The sequence below is a fragment of the Watersipora subatra genome, chromosome 10 (genome assembly GCF_963576615.1).
Source record: "Watersipora subatra chromosome 10, tzWatSuba1.1, whole genome shotgun sequence".
NCBI classification, from domain to species: Eukaryota; Metazoa; Bryozoa; class Gymnolaemata; order Cheilostomatida; family Watersiporidae; genus Watersipora; species Watersipora subatra.
Window position 1 is genome coordinate 15139067 of NC_088717.1, and position 21681 is coordinate 15160747.

The following is a 21681-nucleotide window of genomic DNA, read 5'->3' on the forward strand; positions in this document are numbered from 1 at the left end:
ATAATTTTGAACACTAGTAGGTGGATGGAACAGTATGGCAGTGATACACAAATATAGACAGATTTATTAATAACGAAGAAAATTGACAGGCATATGATTGGCTCAGCATTGTCATTGATATAAAACAGTTATAGTGATGGGCACTTAATGTACAAGTGTATATAATATAAATAACATTCAATAACAGCTGGGCAGGCTAAAATAACTTCTCAATGGACTATAAGTTATATGTAAAACATTCACTAGTATTGCCTTTTGATTATATTCTAAGTGGTTATTTTAGCTCTCTTCAACTTGTGAATTAACCCATTGCCAGACCTTTGTTTAGTGGTAAGCTTATTGTTATTATCCATTATGGTAATACCAGTTTTGCCTTCATTATGTGTAAGGGAGTTGCTCTTGCTGGGCTTGTTTGTCTTTGATGGAGTTGACAACTTGGCCACCGCGAGAAAGGATTCTGTTATGACAAACCCTGAAATAAATAAGCCTTGTCATTGCACAACATACGCACAGAAAAAAGCAATGCCATTGAAAGATCTGGCAACATAATTCTCAACTGAAGATCTGACCTATCTGAACGCTTTGGCAGACTCACCGCTCTGGATGTCATGTTGGATGATTTCACGCTCTTTAGAAAAAAATTTCATCCATTTTTCTTTATCAGCTGGTGATTTGGCAGTTAAAAAGAGGACACAGTTTCCGTCCTGATCTTGTAACTCCATCGCATTCTTTGCAGATGTGTGTGAATTACCAACTACAAGAAAAGTCATGGCCTGCTAGAACAAATATCAGTTAAATGTACGAGTTGAAAAACAAATGCAATAAGATAGATTGTACAAAATGACGAAATTAAGATTCAGTTATTTGGATGGCCGTACATGCTTTTCAATAACCCAAAATTTTTTTGTAAATAGCATTACTTATTGAAAAGATGCTCAATTAAAAATACTACCATACTACTTCGTAATCACAAGCATAGTTTTTATATTGAGTGTTCTTAGCTTATACTGTGTTGTCTATGACAAAGACTTGTAAAGCTATCTTACATGTATATATGTGTGTACCTTGTACATATGCATATTTATATAAATGTGTGTATATTATATATATATATATACATGTACTGTGTGTAGATATATAGACATGTATGTATATATGTGTGTACCTTGTACATATGCATATTTATATAAATATGTGTATATATACATGTACTGTGTGTAGATATATCTACATGTATGTATATATGTGTGTACCTTGTACATATGCATATTTATATAAATGTGTGTACATCTACATGTGTATATATTTATATATATAGGCAAAATGGGTAAAAAATACTACATTCGTTGCTTGATCAAATACTTATTGCAAATAGTTACCCCTTCAAATCATAAAATTTCTACCATTTGATTATTTCTGCAGCTTATTTACCTTACAGCTCTTCAATAGTGAATTGAGACAAATCATGAGTCATTCACAAGAAACATCTCAAGTTTGGCTCTAATCATTGCTTCCTGGGCATTAATAGCTCAGTAGTAGGTGCTGATCATAGATTCATACTGCTAACTAGATGAACTTCACCTCTTTCCTTTATGTTATTGTGATGCAAGGATATTTCTAATGCATATGATTACAAAAAATGACTGGCTGAAAGATAAACATCTTATAACATTATGCAATATGTAAGATTCCTACTGTGTAGACTGTATTATATTCACACCGTCTTTTAAAACATAGTAGTACAAATGAGATAAGATTATTAATCGTCAGGCTGCAGGTTACATTCAAGATCCGATTAATCAAACCTCATACATGACAGTAAACTATTCAGACTTTTTATTGTACATCAATACCATCAGAAGGTGGAGGAAATACTGTACTAAGAATACGCTGTATCTCAATTAACTCCTTTCACAGATAATGACTAAACAATACATACTTCAGGTAATAACATATAACTTGGAAACAAATGCATTATATAAACCAATGCATAAATCTAAATTATATGTTTAAGACATTAAATTAACAAAGTAGTAAGCAATAAAAGTTTTCTATTAGAACTTCTTCATTCAGATGAAAACAAAGAAATGGACACAGAGTCTAAGTAACACATGTACGGGAAATGGAGGTATGTCAGTGAAAGTAGTTATAGAGATATCATACTACTCTAACATGAACCTAAACAACTTACTGCCATTGTTTCAGTTGGTTTTACTTTTAGTTATCACTTCCTACATTCACCCATTTCAGGAGTTATCCTCTCACTCTTTCCTCCTGATAACCATTAGGAGGCTTTAAAAAGTTTTAAGAATTGATCCCAAAATGCTTGCTAATGTTTTTATTATTTGTTGATTTAATTGTAAAAAACGAATTGCCTTTTTTCACCGCTACTACTATTTGGGCTTGATTTCTTGTAAAAAGAAGGTAATACGAAGCCATTAAGTATTATTAGACCACTGTAGAACTGAACTATGCGAAGGAGACTGCCAACATAGGTTCTGATTTCACAAACGCAATGTTTTAAGAAACATTGGACGTCATTTTTGAAAATTATGTCAGAAGGTGAGTCAAATATTCGCACAAATTTTCCGGCGAAGGATGTGAAATACTGAGGTGAGGTAATCGCAGTATACTGCATACTGAGGTGATCGTGTGTTGAGGTTTGACTACTCGTAGATCCTTTTATCATTCCTCTAGGAAAACTAATGCTACGATACAACCGAGCTTTAGGTCCACCTAAACAAAATATCTTACCTTTTCCATCTTCGACAGAAATCATGGAATGGTCATCAAGGAAAAATCTGGACTTGTATATAAGACTTTTCTTCAACAGCTCCTTCTTACATTGAACCAGCTGGTGGTCGAAAAGAAAGAAATGTCGCTCAACTAGTCGGCCAGCCGATGAAAGCTTGCACAGCTCTCCAGAATGTATAAGCTCTGAGCTCACGGCTAGCATATCCTGTCCCTGTAATACATGTAGTAATTTTTGTCAATGAACAGAATATAACTAGCGCGAGCAGCAAAGGTCACTGTTACATATTTCGCTGCTAATGGAACTTGAAGTTCATTAGCAGCAACTGTTCAAACCGCTTAGCAGAAATTCACTAGGACAGGCCACACCAAAGAAAAACATTAATAACTTTTAACCGTTTAGTCACACATATGTACAAACGGAGAATCACGATAAGTCAAGGAGAGTTGCAGTAAAGTTTCTATCCAAGAAGTTGATCATAAGCAGAAAGATACTGAAGTGGATTAAAACAACGACTCAGCAAATCAGACGTGACAGCTATGCAGACCTGCATGATTTAAATTCTACGGATGAAGAAGAAAGTCTTGGTGGAAAGTGTATAAGGAGGAGGATAGACTGGCCGAGTTTGGTCTCAAACCAGTCAGGCATATTTGGTTAAATAAAGTTTCACAACTGACTCATTCAGTTTGGTTTTCCAACCCAACATGAAACAGTTAATCACTGTTCTAGCTTGCGATATGTTAAAGGTTGACTTGCAACAAAATTCACATTACAGTTATTTGATATGAAAAGATTCACCATGTCTTACTCTGTTGTGTTGTAGGTGCAAAATACGTAGAAATGTGATTACAAGCTCTTAAAAGCTAAAAAACGAATAGTTAATCGCAGCCACACGAGACCGCCGTAGTTTGGATTCGCTTTCCAAAATGGCTCAAATGGGATGTAGTTGTTACAGGATGGTTTCTGTTTACACTTTCATGCAACCTCATTCGTCGAAATATTTTCACAAATATACTTCACGCATTCAATAAAACCATGTCTATTGTTCTGACGCGTCTATTTTATCGTCATTGTAATGCTGTCACTTTTAGCACTGATATCTTATAACTTACCGTAAAAAATCGTTAAACTTTTTAACCTTAGCTCGAAGGAGTACATATCATTGTCTGATGATCATGATGAGCCTGTTGGTCACCTGTGATAATCAAAAAGTGCTGCAAAAATTATTTGCGAAGTATTGGGTCACATGATCAGATTACGACTTGACGATTGAATAATGCCGAAACAAAACTGTAAAGTAGCGAGCATCTATATTTGATACGGGGTCTTCGGTAAAACCCGAAGTGTTTGTCATAAACTAGTGCTACAAGAAATTTTATATTGAGCTTTTTATTGGCCTTTCAATTCACGTGGGAACATCACGTGACAAGACGATAACCAAACTGTAATGACTACGTCAGAGAAATAAACAGATTCCAATCTACAGCGGCTTTTCGTTTTGAGCTTTTAAGAGCTTGTAATCACATTTCCACATATTTTGCACCTACAACACAGCAGAGTAAGACATGGTGAATCTTTTGATACCAAATTACTGTAATGTGAATTTTGTTGCAAGTCAACCTTTAATGGCACCCCGCATTGGACAACTCCAACTCTGCGGACATCAAAAGCAATGATCGGTAATCACAAAGGTGTTATAAGCTTAAACTTTGTTTGTCTCTATTTTCAACAACGGGTATTTACTATTTAGAATGGAGGTGATAATACTCCATATATCGACTAAATTGGAATGGAAGTTTGGAAGAAAACGGAGAGAGAGAAGGGCCACCCTACACATGTATTTACATATTAAAAGAAACAAAAATTTCTTCAGTTGGACTCAATTCACTTAGCGGTAGTATTAGTTACTTCAAACCTTTCAAGTAAGAGTTATATTGGATGCTTGTTTTCTATTGGTATATACTTGGTCTTGTCAGACCCTCCATATCATAAACTGGAGTTGTTCTCTCACCGCTTGGGTTAGGTCACACAACAATGCATCTAAGTGGCATATTATTTTGTGGTATTTTGAGTTTGTGTCGAGTATCACTCGACAAGTACTCGAAATATCACAAGATAATTCACCACATAAAGAGTTACCCACAATTCTCTCTTATTAGCATGTCTATGGCAGACAATCACATGAGCTTAAGTATAGCCCAATTTCATGCCAGAGTCAAATAACAAAAATAAGAAACTAGGAAGTTGTATTCTTATTCCTATAGATTAGCAAGTTACAGAGCTAGCAGCAAGTGTGCAAAAATCTGATTTAATAACAAACAAGCCGATTGGTTTGCCGACTCAATACAATTAACTGATTCACATGGAACTGGGCAACAAGATGACAACTCCTTAAGAAATAGCGTCTAACGAACAGAGCCTCATCCTACCTGCCAGTCATCTACCCCTGCCTGCCATTCGGCTACTTTCTGCATGCTCTCAAGTTTTCTCTTGCGTTCATTGATGAGCATGGCTATGTCCTTCATTGCAATGAACGCTTCCTGTGTACAAATACAAACCTATATCAACAAACAATCTACTCGTCTACAATTATCAGCAAGCGATCTACAGTTCAAACATACTCTGCATGAGCAGTGCTAGAGTATATCTAAATAAGCGAGGAATGTTTAATCATTACAGCTTCCTGTTATTACCCTGAGTAGAAATATGTTTGCGTGCAGTAGAGGTTTGCTAAAGGTGAACAACCTAGAAAGTTTAGGTTTACGACATATACTAGCCCGATTCCTTGCGATAGTACGGAGCCATCACTAATGCCCTCCAAAACGTTACCTGTAAATGCGGATAGTCCTCATGGTCTGCGCTGGTGTATTTGAGCAGTTCACCGAGTTGAAGGGGGTATTTACAAATCTTTTGAATAGGACTGAGGAGGAAGCCATCAAGGGGCAACTCTATCATATTCTGAAGTAGTCTGCATGCCTACAAAACAAACGACCATAGAATGATTATAATTTCTAGCATATGGCTAATTCTCTGATATTTTAAAATAAAATTCGCTATGTATAAATAAAAACGGGAGTTGCCCATTCATGTCAAACAACATCAGCAAAGCAATATTTTTAAACTATAACCCATAACCTTTTCTATAATAAATCTCAGTGTTTGTCTTTTTGTTAAACCATGTGTTTAGTTATAGCTATGAAAATCTAGCAATTAGTACGAGTATTAGGTATGTATATATGTTATTAGTACTAGTATTATGCATGTTTATATGTTATTAGTACTAGTATTATGCATGTATGTTATTAGTACGAGTATTAGGTATGTATATATGTTATTAGTACTAGTATTAGGTATGTATGTTATTAGTACGAGTATTAGGTATGTATATATGTTATTAGTACTAGTATTAGGTATGTATATATGTTATTAGTACAAGTATTAGGTATGTATATATGTTATTAGTACAGTATTAGGTATGTATATATGTTATTAGTACGAGTATTAGGTATGTATTTATGTTATTCAACAACAAATGTAGAGATATTTGATAAACTAATAGAAATAGAGTATAGAATTTTGAATTTCTCCATCAGGTGTCACCACGTATTGTATTTGATATCGTAAAGCAGATGTTCTGTCAAGACCTTCAGCTTGGCTATCAACAGTCACACCACTGAGGTAGTGACAAATCATCCCTCTGACCAGTTTTAGTCTACTAGGCTACTAATGAAGCGTCTCTGTTAAACTTAAGGCTATGTTCAGTGGCAACTAAAACAAAAACAAACTGCAGAAACTGGTGAATAGTCTTCAACTTTCCCTCAGAAAATAAACATATCACATTTTCACTTCATTGTTCATGTCGCTCATTCCGTAGTTAAACACGACAGATAAACCAAATATCGCATTTCCTGTTTTCGTCTATAGCGAGAAAATAGTAGCCAACAATAAACAGTTATCACTTGTACAGAGTATCTTGAAGTATGACAGAGTGTCTATAAACTGTTAAAAAGTGTATCTTGAACTGAAAACATTCTAGTGAGACAATCTTTATTACACAGAACAGGAATGTGATAAAACTCAGGAAGCCAAAAAACCTCTGACTACAAATAATATTTTATAGCGAATAACCTTTTCAAAAGCCAAAACTAGAAGTAGACAAAACTTCAAATCCACAGGAAGTGAGCTACAGAACAGTGAGAATTGCTTTGTTGGACAATGGGCACAAGGCATGAGTGGCAACACCATTAACAAACACCTTAGCGGAAACACGTCGACCAAAAAAGCCATTTATTGCCAAATGAAGTTTACCTACTAGCTGGGGCAAAAACTCTTCTACAGAAAAGTGTGATTCTGGTGATGGAAGAAACAACCACACAGACCATGTTCACACTTAGACATATAAACATCACCTCGAGTGACTAAACTGAACAAAGAATCTTGCCAAATACTTTTTTACAAAATGGCTACTTTTCCATTAAAGCTTCACTTGTTACATACTAGCCATACTGTTCACACTAAGTAGGGTGCTATAATTAACTACCTACTAATATAACGTTGTCAGTTTGTCATTACGGCCACAGGCTATGCTGGCAATGATTCATCATAACCATTACAATACACAAAGTTGCCATCTTTTAATAATATGTGCTGGTTATACACTTACCAACTAAGTAATTACTGTAAAAACTTATAAACATTCCATCACTACTTTAACAATTTGCACAAAAAATTATTACAGTAACGAGCTTATAGTTCCTCAGAACTTTTTAAAAATCAGATTTGCTCTTCTTACCAGAATCAGCCAATAAGACAGTAGAACACAAAATAACTCATAACAAACACCAATGTGCTGAACCTCGTACTGACTGGTTTGTTGATGAATCGATACCTAAATTGGCGCAACACATCAGCCTGTGTGTAGCTGTCTTATTGTATATAACTTGTTAGTTGTATAACTGTATTCTAGTAAGAACTTTCCAGTAAATTTTACTGAATGATTAAATTGCTCTGCTTCGCCATACAACGATGTGCAATCAACATTTAAAGTTATCTAAAATTCATCTCCATGTACTTATGAATGCATGCTTAAGTTGGTTCATCAGTTCCGGCATGGGTACTTGGCAGCCTTGACCAGCTGTCGACAGTCATCCCGTGCTACTAACCAATAATCAGTTACAATCAACAGTATGGAAGGACAGCCCTTATTAAATTCATAAGCTATGTATTGGACAAACCTCAAAAAAGTGAATGTATTTGGAATCTTTGCCTAGTTTCTGCAACTCCTCAAGGGCTCTCGGGTGATTGTTGCAGTAGGGTGAATATATAGCAAACTTATCCTTCTACAAGTATACACGGTATATCACACCGGCATCTGACAAAACACAACCTACCAGCATCATCTCACTAGCGCAACATTCTAATAAACTAAAGGGAAATTTTTAGACCTTGTGCTCTTTACGAAGGCTAAAAGTGATCAATCCAGATGTTAACACCCGACTATGTCAATCTGGGCGTGTAGTTTCAGTTTAAGTTTGTATCTAATTTTCAAGTCAGAATGAAGAGGAGTGTAAATATCAAATGAGTGCACAGCATTTGGAATTTCTAAGCCGTACTCAACAGTACGGAAAGCGGCTATTAGAATGACAGATGCCCTAAGGTTGACGCGCGACTCAATTCAAAGCTATCCTCCATGTTAACCTGTACAGGTTAGTTTGCCACCGTAAGACTGAGCCAACAAGATGATACGCATAAGTGAATGGTTAATGCTACTTCATAATAGTATTTGTTAGCTATGTACTGAGCTGTCAGAAACTATGAGACCACCCAACAATTCACGTCTTTGTTCATCTTGGCACCATTGCTGGAGCCATGTTAATCCATCTAATTACCACATATGCTACATCATTAAATGCAAAAATTTCTCTTAGTCTCATTTTATGGCAGTGGTGATGAGATTAGTGTCATCATGTTATCTGTTATAATAATGGTAATCCAGTCAATTTACACCCTGAATGGCCCTTTTCAGAGCCACCAATTATTACAAGAATTGTTCAAATTATGTTGAGATAATATCACAAAATTAATTAGTTGAAAATACAATAAGCAAATAACTAGGCTATCTTTTCATTCTTATCAAGGTCAGTTGCATACGCATTTTCATACAAAAAATTAATTGCTAACTACTGCCTATTGGAAACTCACTATATAATAATTGTTACACAATTCTGCATCTAATGGTATATGATTTGTGGTGGTTTCTAGCAAAATTAAGGCAGTAAATCATTGCTACCAGCAAATGTCTCTTAAAATATGAGATTCTCTCATAATTTCTGGCGGCACTGGAGATAGTCTGTGTTGTTAGGAGCATAAAGATCAGTAACAAACACCATCAAGTCAATAAACACTATTCCATTGACAAGGGGTTAGGAAACATAAAGATATAATCAAACCATCTTAACCGAAGAACCCTTGGGTTATGTATCAGATCTACATGATAAATATCAGAAAGGATAGCGACATACGTGCTGTAGAAAACATCTGCCTACTAGGGCCTTGTGCACTGATTGGCGGTAGACGACTGTGGCCTCCAGTTCCTCCAAAAACTGCCTGGCCATCTCATATATCTCAGATATGTTACCAAATATGAGAGAGAGTTGCCTGTCCGTGAACATGTCTGTTCTTTCAGAAGCTTTAAACTTGAACCCCTGCAACCGACATAGAGAAAATATAGCTGAGAGAAATTTGAGCATACAACACGATGACTCCTAAAAAACAATAGACTTAAGGCTATGTACCAAAAGTATGAAATTAAGGCTGTCTCTACCGCAAGAGACCAAAGGCTATAGACCTTGGGTATGGACGTAAAACTATGGACATAAAAAAGAATATGCAAGCATTAGCAATGGTTGTAATTTGTCATGCATATCTATGTGATTGGGTAGTAATCAGATGTAAACAGTAGGGAACTATTAAATAGCTCAGAGATATTTTATCAATAACATAGATGACGTTGTGATTTGGGTAAAGGTATAAAATGCGATTGTTTTGCTAAAAATTATCTACTAAACACTAAAAAGAGGTAGATAGATATTTACTTACAGCTGAGACTCCTGCATAATCACATGATTTTGAGCACTTTTAGCATGAATAAATAATAGGAAAGTAATATGAGACAAAGGCCTTAAATCCCACTCTCACACATCATTCACATCTCAATAAAACTTCTAGCTCTAGTAAACTTAAAGTCTATAACTATTTTGCAGCAACCATAGGAATGGGTGACTTACACACCTCAACTATGTCACGGAGGTGTTTCACGTACTCCTTCTCGGCTGTTACGATTTCATTGATTACATTGCATCTGGCCTGATCACGGCTGAGCAGGCTGCTGCCGTACTGTTGCACGACCGAAGCCGTGCTCGCTGTACCTTGTTTTATATCTTCTAGGAGCTCATCGGTTGTCGCTGCCTGATTCGCTCGTAGCTGTAAGACAAAAGAATCTCTTGTCAAGCTTGTTCAATGAATCTTTGCTGACAAGCTATAGCACTAACAACAATCGTTGAATTAGTACCCCCATGGGTACACTAAACAAAATTACTTCTCTAATTGAAATCATAAGAAGCACGTAAAGGAGTTGGCTGCTCACGGCAAACAATTTCAGCAATGCGGAGTACATTGCTAGCATCACCTGCCACAAAGCTTCAACCCAACACATGCATTAGATGAGCTGACCTATGAGTTCAAATGACGGTAAAGTCAGCAAAACTCTTCATGTAGCAAACATCTATTATGACCTTGTCATTTGTTGTTATAATTATGCTAGTATAATTACTATTGTTTAACCTATTCGTAGTCTGTCTAATCAGACTTCAAATTCTGTAGGATATTTAATTCAAGATTCAATCTACATCAATTTGCACCTATATTTTATAATACAAAACAAATATGTATTTTGTATAATTACACTATTATATTATTGCACTACCTATTATATTAATATATAATAGTAATAAGAGAAAAATTAAAATATAATCATTATACTATTACACTATTATATTATTGCACTACATATTATTATGTTTGCAGCTTGATAATTCTGCTGCACAAGTTACTTCAAAGTTGGAGGGGACGAAATAGAAATGGCTCCCAGGTCACATGACTTGTAGAGAACCAATCGAGTATAGTATCATCGTGTAACTAAAAGATTACTCTTTCTGGCTCAAGTGGATTTTTCCACTTACATGCATATTTATGGCCGGGAAACTAAGATTACCAAACTGTTTATCAATATATGTCACACGAGGTACTGCAGGGTTAAAATAAAAGAATTAAACGAGTTGTGTCAATATTTGCAAAATCTGTCAGCTGCCGTATTGCTGGTAACGTAAAGACTGGTAACTGTTTGCTGGTCAGATTGGTCTGATGTCAGCCGCTTTCCATCTATGATAATATGCATGCAGTGTTCCATCAAGTCAACAGCGCAACGGTTGAGCCATTGTATAATTACAAAAGATGACTGAATTTTACGATACTAATATATAATAATTTTAGAATCATAATTTTACAACATAAGAAAATAATAATAATTTTATAGGAATATTTATATAATAAAATTATGATAATATTTTTATAATATAATAAAATAATAGTAATTGTATATTAATACGACAGAAATTTATCACACTAAGGATATGGCTGTCCCTCCAACTAGCAATGAGTAGCGGGATGATGCCCAAGTGAGTTTCACGGCATACATCCATATTCAAGAATAGATAAATACTCATCTCATCAAGCAGTTCATTATTCATATTAGCACGAAGTCCTCTGAGCAGAAACAAGGAACAGACGACTGACAACAATAGACATTGATTTTGTTAATATGTTCAGCTTGAATGGTCTCAAGGGGCTGCTAGAACATGTGAATAACAGCCTGTATTGGTGATACACTCACTAGCGATGTCTTCATCATGTAGCAAGAGGAGCTTATGGTCTATATTACTGTAGGCAGTTCATCTGTTTCATACGTGCTTGTAATTATTGTTTCTATATATGTACTTTTATTGGGAAGTCCATAATCATTTTTATAGATAAAGTTTTACATATGGTGCCACCAAAAACACATTTTCTGCCTGGCTTTAGCGTCTTTTTAAGAAGCACAGTTAGAAGTTTCCACCTATCATTTATTGCGCCACAGCTAAGACACCTGCCTACATATGCCGATAGGAATATTCTATTTGATTGGCATGGCCTAGTCAAGCAGTTGTCATAATAGAAATACACAAGACACTAGCGGCTCTGGTGGATGTCTGGAGCAGCTAAGATAGATTTATGCAAGTGAGTGAGCGCCCAAGAGGCCAGATTACTGGTAGTCGAATGCGCGTAACATGAAAATAAACAAGCTGTCTCATTTAAAATATATCTACAGCAACAATAAACTAATTATCGAGAATTGCATTCCAGCGTTGTAATTTACTCCCTACCCAATCAGCTACCAGTTGTGCAGCAATACCCGCTTTGGTGTAGCTGCGTCAGCCAACACTATGGAGTGAGCCGTGTCAAAACCACATTGTAAAATAGGTAGTCAAAAACATACTGTGGAATAAGTAAAGCCAAGATCACACTGCGGAAAAGGTACAGTCAAGCCTTCACTGTAGAATAGGTACATCCAACACCTCACTGTAGAATAGGTACAGTCAACACCACACTGTAGAATAGGAACAGTCAATACTACACTGTAGAATAGGTACAGTCAACACACACTGTAAAACAGGTACACTCAACGCCTCACTGTAGAATAGGTACAGTCAACACTACACTGTAAAACAGGTACACTCAACACCTCACTGTAGAATAGGTACAGTCAACACCACACTGTAGAATAGGAACAGTCAATACTACACTGTAGAATAGGTACAGTCAACACACACTGTAAAACAGGTACACTCAACGCCTCACTGTAGAATAGGTACAGTCAACACTACACTGTAAAACAGGTACACTCAACACATCACTGTAGAATAGGTACAGTCAACACTACACTGGAGAATAGGTACAGTCAACTGCACACTGTAGAATAGATACAGTCAACACCTCACTGTAGAATAGATACAGTCAACAGCACACTGTAGAATAGATACAGTCAACACCTCACTGTAGAATAGATACAGTCAACAGCACACTGTAGAATAGATACAGTCAACACCCACTGTAGAATGGTTACAGTCAACACCTCACTGGAGAATAGGTACAGTCAACTGCACACTGTAGAATAGGTACAGTCAACACTACACTGGAGAATAGGTACAGTCAACTGCACACTGTAGAATAGGTACAGTCAACACTACACTGGAGAATAGGTACAGTCAACTGCACACTGTAGAATAGATACGGTCAACACCTCACTGTAGAATAGATACAGTCAACAGCACACTGTAGAATAGATACAGTCAACACCCACTGTAGAATGGTTACAGTCAACACCTCACTGGAGAATAGGTACAGTCAACTGCACACTGTAGAATAGGTACAGTCAACACTACACTGGAGAATAGGTACAGTCAACTGCACACTGTAGAATAGGTACAGTCAACACTACACTGGAGAATAGGTACAGTCAACTGCACACTGTAGAATAGATACGGTCAACACCTCACTGTAGAATAGATACAGTCAACAGCACACTGTAGAATAGATACAGTCAACACCTCACTGTAGAATAGATACAGTCAATTTCACACTGTAGAATGGTTACAGTCAACACCTCACTGGAGAATAGGTACAGTCAACTGCACACTGTAGAATAGATACAGTCAACACCTCACAGTAGACTAGATACAGTCAACACCTAACTGTAGAATAGATACCGTCAACACCTCACTGTAGAATAGATACAGTCAGCATCTCACTGTAGAATAGATACAGTCAACACCTCACTGTAGAATAGATACAGTCAGCACTATTTATCCAAATTGAGATGAGATTGTTTGGCTAGAGGTAAGAGGAATTGACACGGTTGGAACAGAATCCTTATGAATTTGTTGGAGCACAAAAAGCATGCTAGTTAGCATATCCCTAGCCAGTAATTTGAAGTCTTACATGACTCAAGCCATTAGCAAATAATAAGGCAGCCATGTTAATAAGGACCACCACTCTCATCATAAATGTTCAGCACTGCGAAGAGTTGATCGCTAGCCTCTTTCCTATTACAAGATCATAAACCTGTCATCGTTAATATTTCAGTTGTCTCAAACCTGTTTACAAACATGTTTCATGCCAACATTAACAAAACCTGCATACACGTAATGCGAAATTGTTCCGACCACGATTTTTCTCACACGGTTCACCTGTTCAAGCGCATGTGCGAGGCAGAAAATGGCGTTAGTTTCTGCTAGCAAATTTAAAATTTGCTAGCTAAAACGGAAGCATAGCAGTCAAGTGATAAACAGTGAGATATACAAAGTTCATGTGAGCCAAGGAGGGGATTATGATAGTGTAATCTCGTGATGTTAAGTGGGATGTGATGTGTTGCAGCGGAGCTGTGCAAGCTGACGAACATGAGCATATTACTACACGAATTATCTGGTGGAGGCTGGTCATTCCTTCCACGCCCCCAAAAACTTTGTCAATTCTCATCCAAAATATCTGACATAGTACTAAACCTTCAATTACAAACAATTCATAGTCACTTTTGATGAGATTCTATGGCAGTCTTAACACCCCACTACACTTCACTTCACATATAATCTTTACTATAATAAGAAGCACATTCGTCTGTTCGTCCGTCCGAAGCCACGTTAAGTGAGTTAGGAAAACAATTTGCAACGCACTGAAATCGAACCCAAATATTCAGATTGCCAGCCAAGCACACCACCATCTGCACCACTCGACCACCATTCCACATGAGAGAATAATTGTGCGCATAGTTATTACGCATGACAATCTTACAGCACGCAGAGACTGTCAGCAAACTTGTCGACATCTTCATAACACATCAAGGTATTATTATAGAAGTTATAGAAGAGGAAAGATAAGCCAATACCATAAAATATGCATACCTCTCTCTCTCTCTCAGCCAACACATAACATATTTAGTAGTCGATATCCATTCAGAGAGTTGGCAGAGATTAGGTGACCTCACATCCCTCATTATAACTATCAGCCACTGGATGCCACATCACATTAAAATCATTGATTTTTATACACACTTGAGCCAAACATCAAATGTTAGACTAAAGATGAATACTTTTCCTTCCACCTACGCTTTGTACAAAGACGGACAGCATATTTATGCACTTAGGGAGCCATTGGAGATATGGAATCATTACTACAGCAATTGGCAGCATCCTATAAAAGTGCTGCGTAATATAGTATGACACAGGAATGTCTTGTAGCATCTCCCCATAATAAAACATTTTAAATGTTCATTATTTTACAATTGAGATGAAGTATAAGATTGAGAAAGCTTATGAATGCTAGGCTATACATCTCTATGCCCCCTCCTACCCTAACGAGGAACATACCTTAGAAAACAAAAATAAAATCTATAAAATTGTAAACTGACAGAACCCTAAGATGTGATAAATGTAAAAGAAAATGTATACATACAGAAGTGAGCCAAGTAAAAAGATAATATCCAGCTATGGCAGCACCAGTCAAGGCAACCAGCCACATGATGCCGTATAAGAAAGGATCTAACAGAATGATAGCGCGCAGCTGCCTGCTCGAGCATAACCTGCCTTGCTCAGCGTGAACGCTTGTCTGATAATCAATGCTTATCAATACTCAAGTAAGGCTTGTTGGCGTTATAAACTCATAAATGCAGGGAAGGGCAAATCTATAGAAAAATTTGAAAGCTTTTATTTGGAGGTGTAAAAGGCAGCTCATTGTAAAGTGAAAATTACAAAAACCAGACAATAAAGTTAATAGAGTGAGAAAGCAAAGAAAAGCTAGGAGTGATCAAAGAGAGTTACACAGACATGACCGTAAACATTGAAGTCAGCATTAGTCGACAATTTCTTGGATAGATAATGTTTTCAAGAAGTTATATGAACAGAGGATGCAACTAGATCTACTTGTACACCTGTATATTGCAGATCTACTTGTACACCTGTATATTGTAGACCTACTTGTACACCTGTATATTGTAGACCTACTTGTACGCCTGTATATTGTAGACCTACTTGTACACCTGTATATTGTAGACCTACTTGTACACCTGTATATTGTAGACCTACTTGTACACCTGTATATTGTAGACCTACTTGTACGCCTGTATATTGTAGACCTACTTGTACACCTGTATATTGTAGATCTACTTGTACACCTGTATATTGTAGACCTACTTGTACGCCTGTATATTGTAGACCTACTTGTACACCTGTATATTGTAGACCTACTTGTACACCTGTATATTGCAGATCTACTTGTACACCTGTATATTGCAGATCTACTTGTACACCTGTATATTGCAGATCTACTTGTACACCTGTATATTGTAGACCTACTTGAGTACTTGTACACCTGTATATTGTAGAACTACTTGTACGCCTGTATATTGTAGATCTACTTGTACACCTGTATATTGTAGACCTACTTGTACACTTGCATATTGTAGACCTACTTGTACACCTGTATATTGTAGACCTACTTGTACACCTGTATATTGTAGACCTACTTGTACGCCTGTATATTGTAGACCTACTTGTACACCTGTATATTGTAGACCTACTTGCACACCTGTATATTGTAGACCTACTTGTACACCTGTATATTGTAGACCTACTTGTACACCTGTATATTGTAGACCTACTTGTACACCTGTATATTGCAGACCTACTTGTACACCTGTATATTGTAGACCTACTTGCTGCAATCAAACTTCCATGCAGCGACATTAACTAGACTATACAGTCTCCTGTAGACCTACTCTCCATTAAAATGTCATGTCAAGAGCTAAAAGACTCACGTGTCGGTATTTTGTGGAAAAAGTAGACCTTCATCGTAATGTGATTATTGTCAACATATAGCGACACATTAATAACACGTTAACGGCGCAGTAATGACACGGTAACACTAAGGTACGATGAGTTAACACCAAAGTAACGTCAATGTAATGCCGAGGTAGCGACGGGGTAACGATGAGATCAGGACGAGGTAGCAATAAGATGCCTTATGCTAATGCATCTAGTACTTTGAGAGGCTCCCATTTGGGCCCTAACTATATTCTAACTCTATGTTAATCTAACACTATGTTCAAACCATTTCTGCTGGCAGCCCAAAGACATTGAGAATATACAGTATTTAATATCCAGTAATCTCCAGAAGCCTTTAGTTATCAAATACGTGTACTTGTTGAACTAAAGTTGTCTGCCCTACAGAAGAATACTTTCTTAATTAACCTATGAAGGATGTGTGAATATCATATAGTGATATGTTAAAGGTTTGCTAAAGTCTGCTGTCTATGAATATATTATAAAATAAAGCAATATAATACAATAAAATATATTATAATATAACATAACATATTATAAAACGATATATAATATAGCATAATTTAGTACAGTCCAACCTTCATATACGAAGCCAAGTCATGTCAAGATTTGCTTCATATGTTGAAACAAATATTCCTATAAGAATGCATTGTATTTATTTCAATTCATTCCATAATTTACAAACCTAATGATAAATCCTCCTGGTATTGCGTATAGCATCAAAACAAATGCATTTAATACAACATGTAAAAATGCAAATGCCCAAAAAATGAATATAACGTAAAAGCAAAATTAATAAAATGATAATTGATAAACAAAAGGCTTTGATAGCTATTTTACTGCAAGAAAATGAAAAACCGAAGAGCGTTGATACAGAATTAGATGCGCAGTAGAAATACTCAAACAACTTACTTCAATTTGGACTAGGTCGAGTCTTAACTAACTTACATAGTTTTTTGTTATAGATATATTGCATTATTTTAATATTCACCAGCCTCTTCACATTCCCTTACAATAATGCAGCATTTAGAGAGAGACTCTCCAGGTCAAACCACGAAAATTACTTCAGGTGGTTAGCAAACATCGGATTAAATTGTATATAATGTATTTCAGAAATATGTACACTGAGGTGCTTGAAAGCAGAGAATTGACTGAATAACATAAAATGATAGAATATGACATACATAAATTATACATAAATAATATATCTTGAAATATACTGTAATAACTTAATATAATATCAGATAATATGACACAATGTAGGAGTATCACTTTATCATCACACTTTAGTGAAGATTTTATTACAAACTGATTGGATAATGTTGATTCCATAGTAAATGTGTACGTGTACTTATACTTTGTACTTGAAGGTAATTAACTCATTCACGTAAATAACTCAGAATAAAGTTTTAATTTTTATATGAATAGCTTTTATCCCATTAAAATCAGGCGCTGCTATGCTATTTAATTACAATATTTCTAATATCCAGATAAGCAAGTTCATGAAAAAGCAGTGCAAAATATTACTTTCTATTCTAATATCCAGATAAACCAAAATTACAAAAGACAAACTCACCCGAACAAATGTAGAAGGAAACCAGCCTGCCTCATGCTGCCCTTCGATGTCATCATTGGAGGCGGTTGGAGTGACGGACCTTCGGCCCCACCACCAGTCTTTATCACTCTTGTCAAGCACCTGAAATGTGCAGTTTGGTGATAGACAAACAACTGTCAAACTGCTGGTAAAAAATATGTGATGGAATGAAGGTCAAGGTTAAATATGGTCAATGCTCAGATAATAAACTGGTCGTAATGGATACAATCCCAATAATAATAATAACAGTTAATTGATGCTAGATTTGTGGTCGGCGCATTTAAAAAATGTATAATTAGAATGGGAAACAAATGGGCAATCATTGAGGTCTATGCATATTGATGAATTCGGAGTTATCCCCTACACGCCAATTTCAATGATATTTGATTGTTAGAGTGACTAGCCTATCAATTAAAAACAAACCCATAAAATAATTTTTAGCATTCACTGAGCACATATGTTATACAGCAAGCAGCCATTATCGTAGCCTACTCCGATCAACTGTTTACAAAGAACTTGGAATACAGTTTTAAGTACGTGTCGAAAAACCGACGCCTTATCACCGCCAACGAGGCTTTACTAACTCAGTTACCTTGTGGAATCCTGCACCCTAGAAATCGCAGACTACTGTAATTATTCTACGAGTGTTAATCATATACGACTGAAATCTGAACGGTAAACAAGAACGTCACATAGAACATCCCAACACGCAGAGAATCCAGAGGTACAGCTGACCATTAGCTCCTTCCACCAAGAGTACATTACATTTTACTCTCCGTTAGACTGTGAAATACACACAGCAGGTAGGTCTAATCACAATACTGGCAACTGTTCATAAATCTATACGCATAAATTTCAAAGCTTGTCGTTTGTGTGTACGTATGTTTGTGTGTCCTTTGGTATGTCCGGCTATGGCTATAAAAATCTCGGAATTAAAAACTCATATTATACTGAATTTGAACTCACAAAGAATGCAACCGCAGATTAGTAATCCAATTGTCTAACCATGAGTTTACGATGCTCTTACAATGAACAGCTCCTCCTATATACTGCATACACCCTGTTCTTTGTTGCACTAGCTAAATGTTGTATTAATTGAAAACCTATTAACTCTGTTAACTGCTTTTTTGTGTTTTCGTGAATTTCTTTTTCTGGTTTTTCGTAAGGTTCAATTGTTAAATCGTGGTCAAGACTTTTCACAATTGTATTATCTCGAGTGGGAATAGCCTCTACATTCTCTCTCCATTCGGTCAGACAAAGACAATCTGATATCTTATTTTTACATTTGTACCAGTATCAAGAGGTACCAGTATCGTCGTATTCAAAGTTTTGATATATAGCTTCTGCTAGAACAGTAACCTTTTTATACACACACTTCTACCCAAGAATTGTTATTATTAATTTAACATATTCAGGATTTTTATTTTGTTTTCCCAGTTCAAAATTTTTATTTTGTTTTCCCAGTTCAAATTAATCGTATCATTACCAAATCATCTTTTAACGTAATTATAGCAAAACAGGCTTAATTTAGCTATTAATTAGTAATTACTTCACATTTACATTTAAACTTTTTATACTTGTTTCACTTTGTTTCTTAATTTATTGGACCAGCACAAAACGATTTCCTCATTATAATATGTTTATTACTAATATAAAGTTTTAATGAATAGACAGTCTATTGGGTGTCTACACTATATAATTACAGGAAACAGACTATTTGCTCATAAATTAAGCATTCAATATATAAGGTCAAAGCTATACATAAAGCTGAATAAACATAATAGCACACTCATGATATGAAGTTGGAAAGTTACAGTTGTTTGACAAAGTTTGAAAGCCTTTAGTTGTTTTATGTTATCTCCTTATGTATTTAAACTGCAAAAAACACTTTTATCATGATATGAAGTTTGAAAGTTGGCATTGTACCTTTGTTATGTTAAATAAAAATAAATTTTTTGTGCAAAGACTTTTATTACCCGCGCAACGCCGGGCATCCAGCTAGTCTAGCTATAAAGAACTCACCATGATCACATCTCCAACACGAAAAGACAACTCCTCTGGCTCATTAGTCACGTGATGCCAAAGAGGGTCAGCGATTGCGAGAGACGGTAGTTCTAAGTGTCTGTGAGAACGCAACTCTAGTGAAGCAATGTCTCCAACTGCCCGGCAAATACCTGTTCGGAAAAAAAACGCCAATAATAAAGTGCCTGGCTGTTTGAGCAAAAGGCACATTGACAAACCAGTATTATCATGTGAAACGAAAAAGAAGAAAAATTGTTGAAGTTGATACAACAATGACAACAATAGTTTAAACAAATAATAAGATCAGAAACACACAAACTCTAAAGCGAAAACACACATCAAATTAGGAGAAGAATAAAGAATGGCGGTGTTCAGATGTAACAGCAATATGTTATAAAACAGCAAATCACAGACTTGGCAGCGGCAGCAGTAGAATAGCGGTGTGCTTACTTAAGCTGTGTATATAAAAAGCCGAAGCAAGGCAAATTATGAGGTGCTGCCAAGAAATTTGATGAACAAGCTTACCTGAGGTATACACAGACCTCCCCAACAGCATCACTAAATATAACCAGCACTATGCAGTCAAAAGTCAAAACTTGATCATGGCTCAAGTATTCCATTAGATATACATGTAACGAAATCAATTATAACAAACTAACAAAACCGAAGGAGTTGTCTCCTCACACACTTTACTGAAGTAGAAGACAATTCTTCATCAAGTTGCACTGTAGCAACATTTAAGGCTGGTTCACACTATATCGCCATATCTTGGCGTTGATGCCACAATACTTCGGTGATCATCAATGATAACAATGTTCACACTCTCACAAACCCATCCGCTTGTGCATCAGCAAATACTCCGTGACGTAGTGTTCTCATTTATCTTTTTAAATTTTTGCAAACAAACCTCTTTGTTTCGTGTGCTTGAATCAAATACTAGTCTCGCAGCAACTATCATAAATGAAAATAAATAGATCCCATTGTCCGCGGCCGCGATTACTATCGTCGCAATGGTTCACATTAAAAAGGTGGTGGTCGATGCTTGGCAAAATATTGGGAAAGTTTGACAGCTGCTAACTTTCCGACGTATCCGCGTTGCTTCATCGATGCTATCGGTTTACAGTTCACATAATCAAGGATGATCGCCGAAAGGAAAACACCGTCATACAGCAATATAGTGTAAAAAAACATTTACACGTACCATTTATATTTTTAAGTAAACGTAAAGTAAAGCCAACCCGGAGTTGTTTTTTCTTTTTCACAGTTTTTCACGGATCAAGCTTCAAACTTTTCCTACCCTTCTCACAGCTAAAGTTCATTTGTTA

At 36.1% G+C, this 21681-nt stretch overlaps 1 protein-coding gene across 1 annotated transcript in view; it reads right to left on the reverse strand.

The window, feature by feature from the left end:
• Positions 1–41: 41 nt before the first annotated feature.
• The window catches only part of LOC137406414 (rho guanine nucleotide exchange factor 4-like), a 52061-nt gene continuing 30421 nt past the window's right edge, over positions 42–21681 (reverse strand). Inside the window, exons 8-17 of the mRNA XM_068092988.1 lie at positions 20357–20508; positions 18317–18436; positions 10043–10234; positions 9274–9456; positions 7987–8091; positions 5582–5728; positions 5182–5292; positions 2755–2965; positions 596–754; positions 42–472 (exon numbers count right to left, since the gene is read on the reverse strand). Coding sequence (XP_067949089.1) covers positions 267–472; positions 596–754; positions 2755–2965; positions 5182–5292; positions 5582–5728; positions 7987–8091; positions 9274–9456; positions 10043–10234; positions 18317–18436; positions 20357–20508 — 1586 coding nt within the window. The 3' untranslated portion in view covers positions 42–266. The remainder of the gene's footprint in view (positions 473–595; positions 755–2754; positions 2966–5181; positions 5293–5581; positions 5729–7986; positions 8092–9273; positions 9457–10042; positions 10235–18316; positions 18437–20356; positions 20509–21681) is intronic.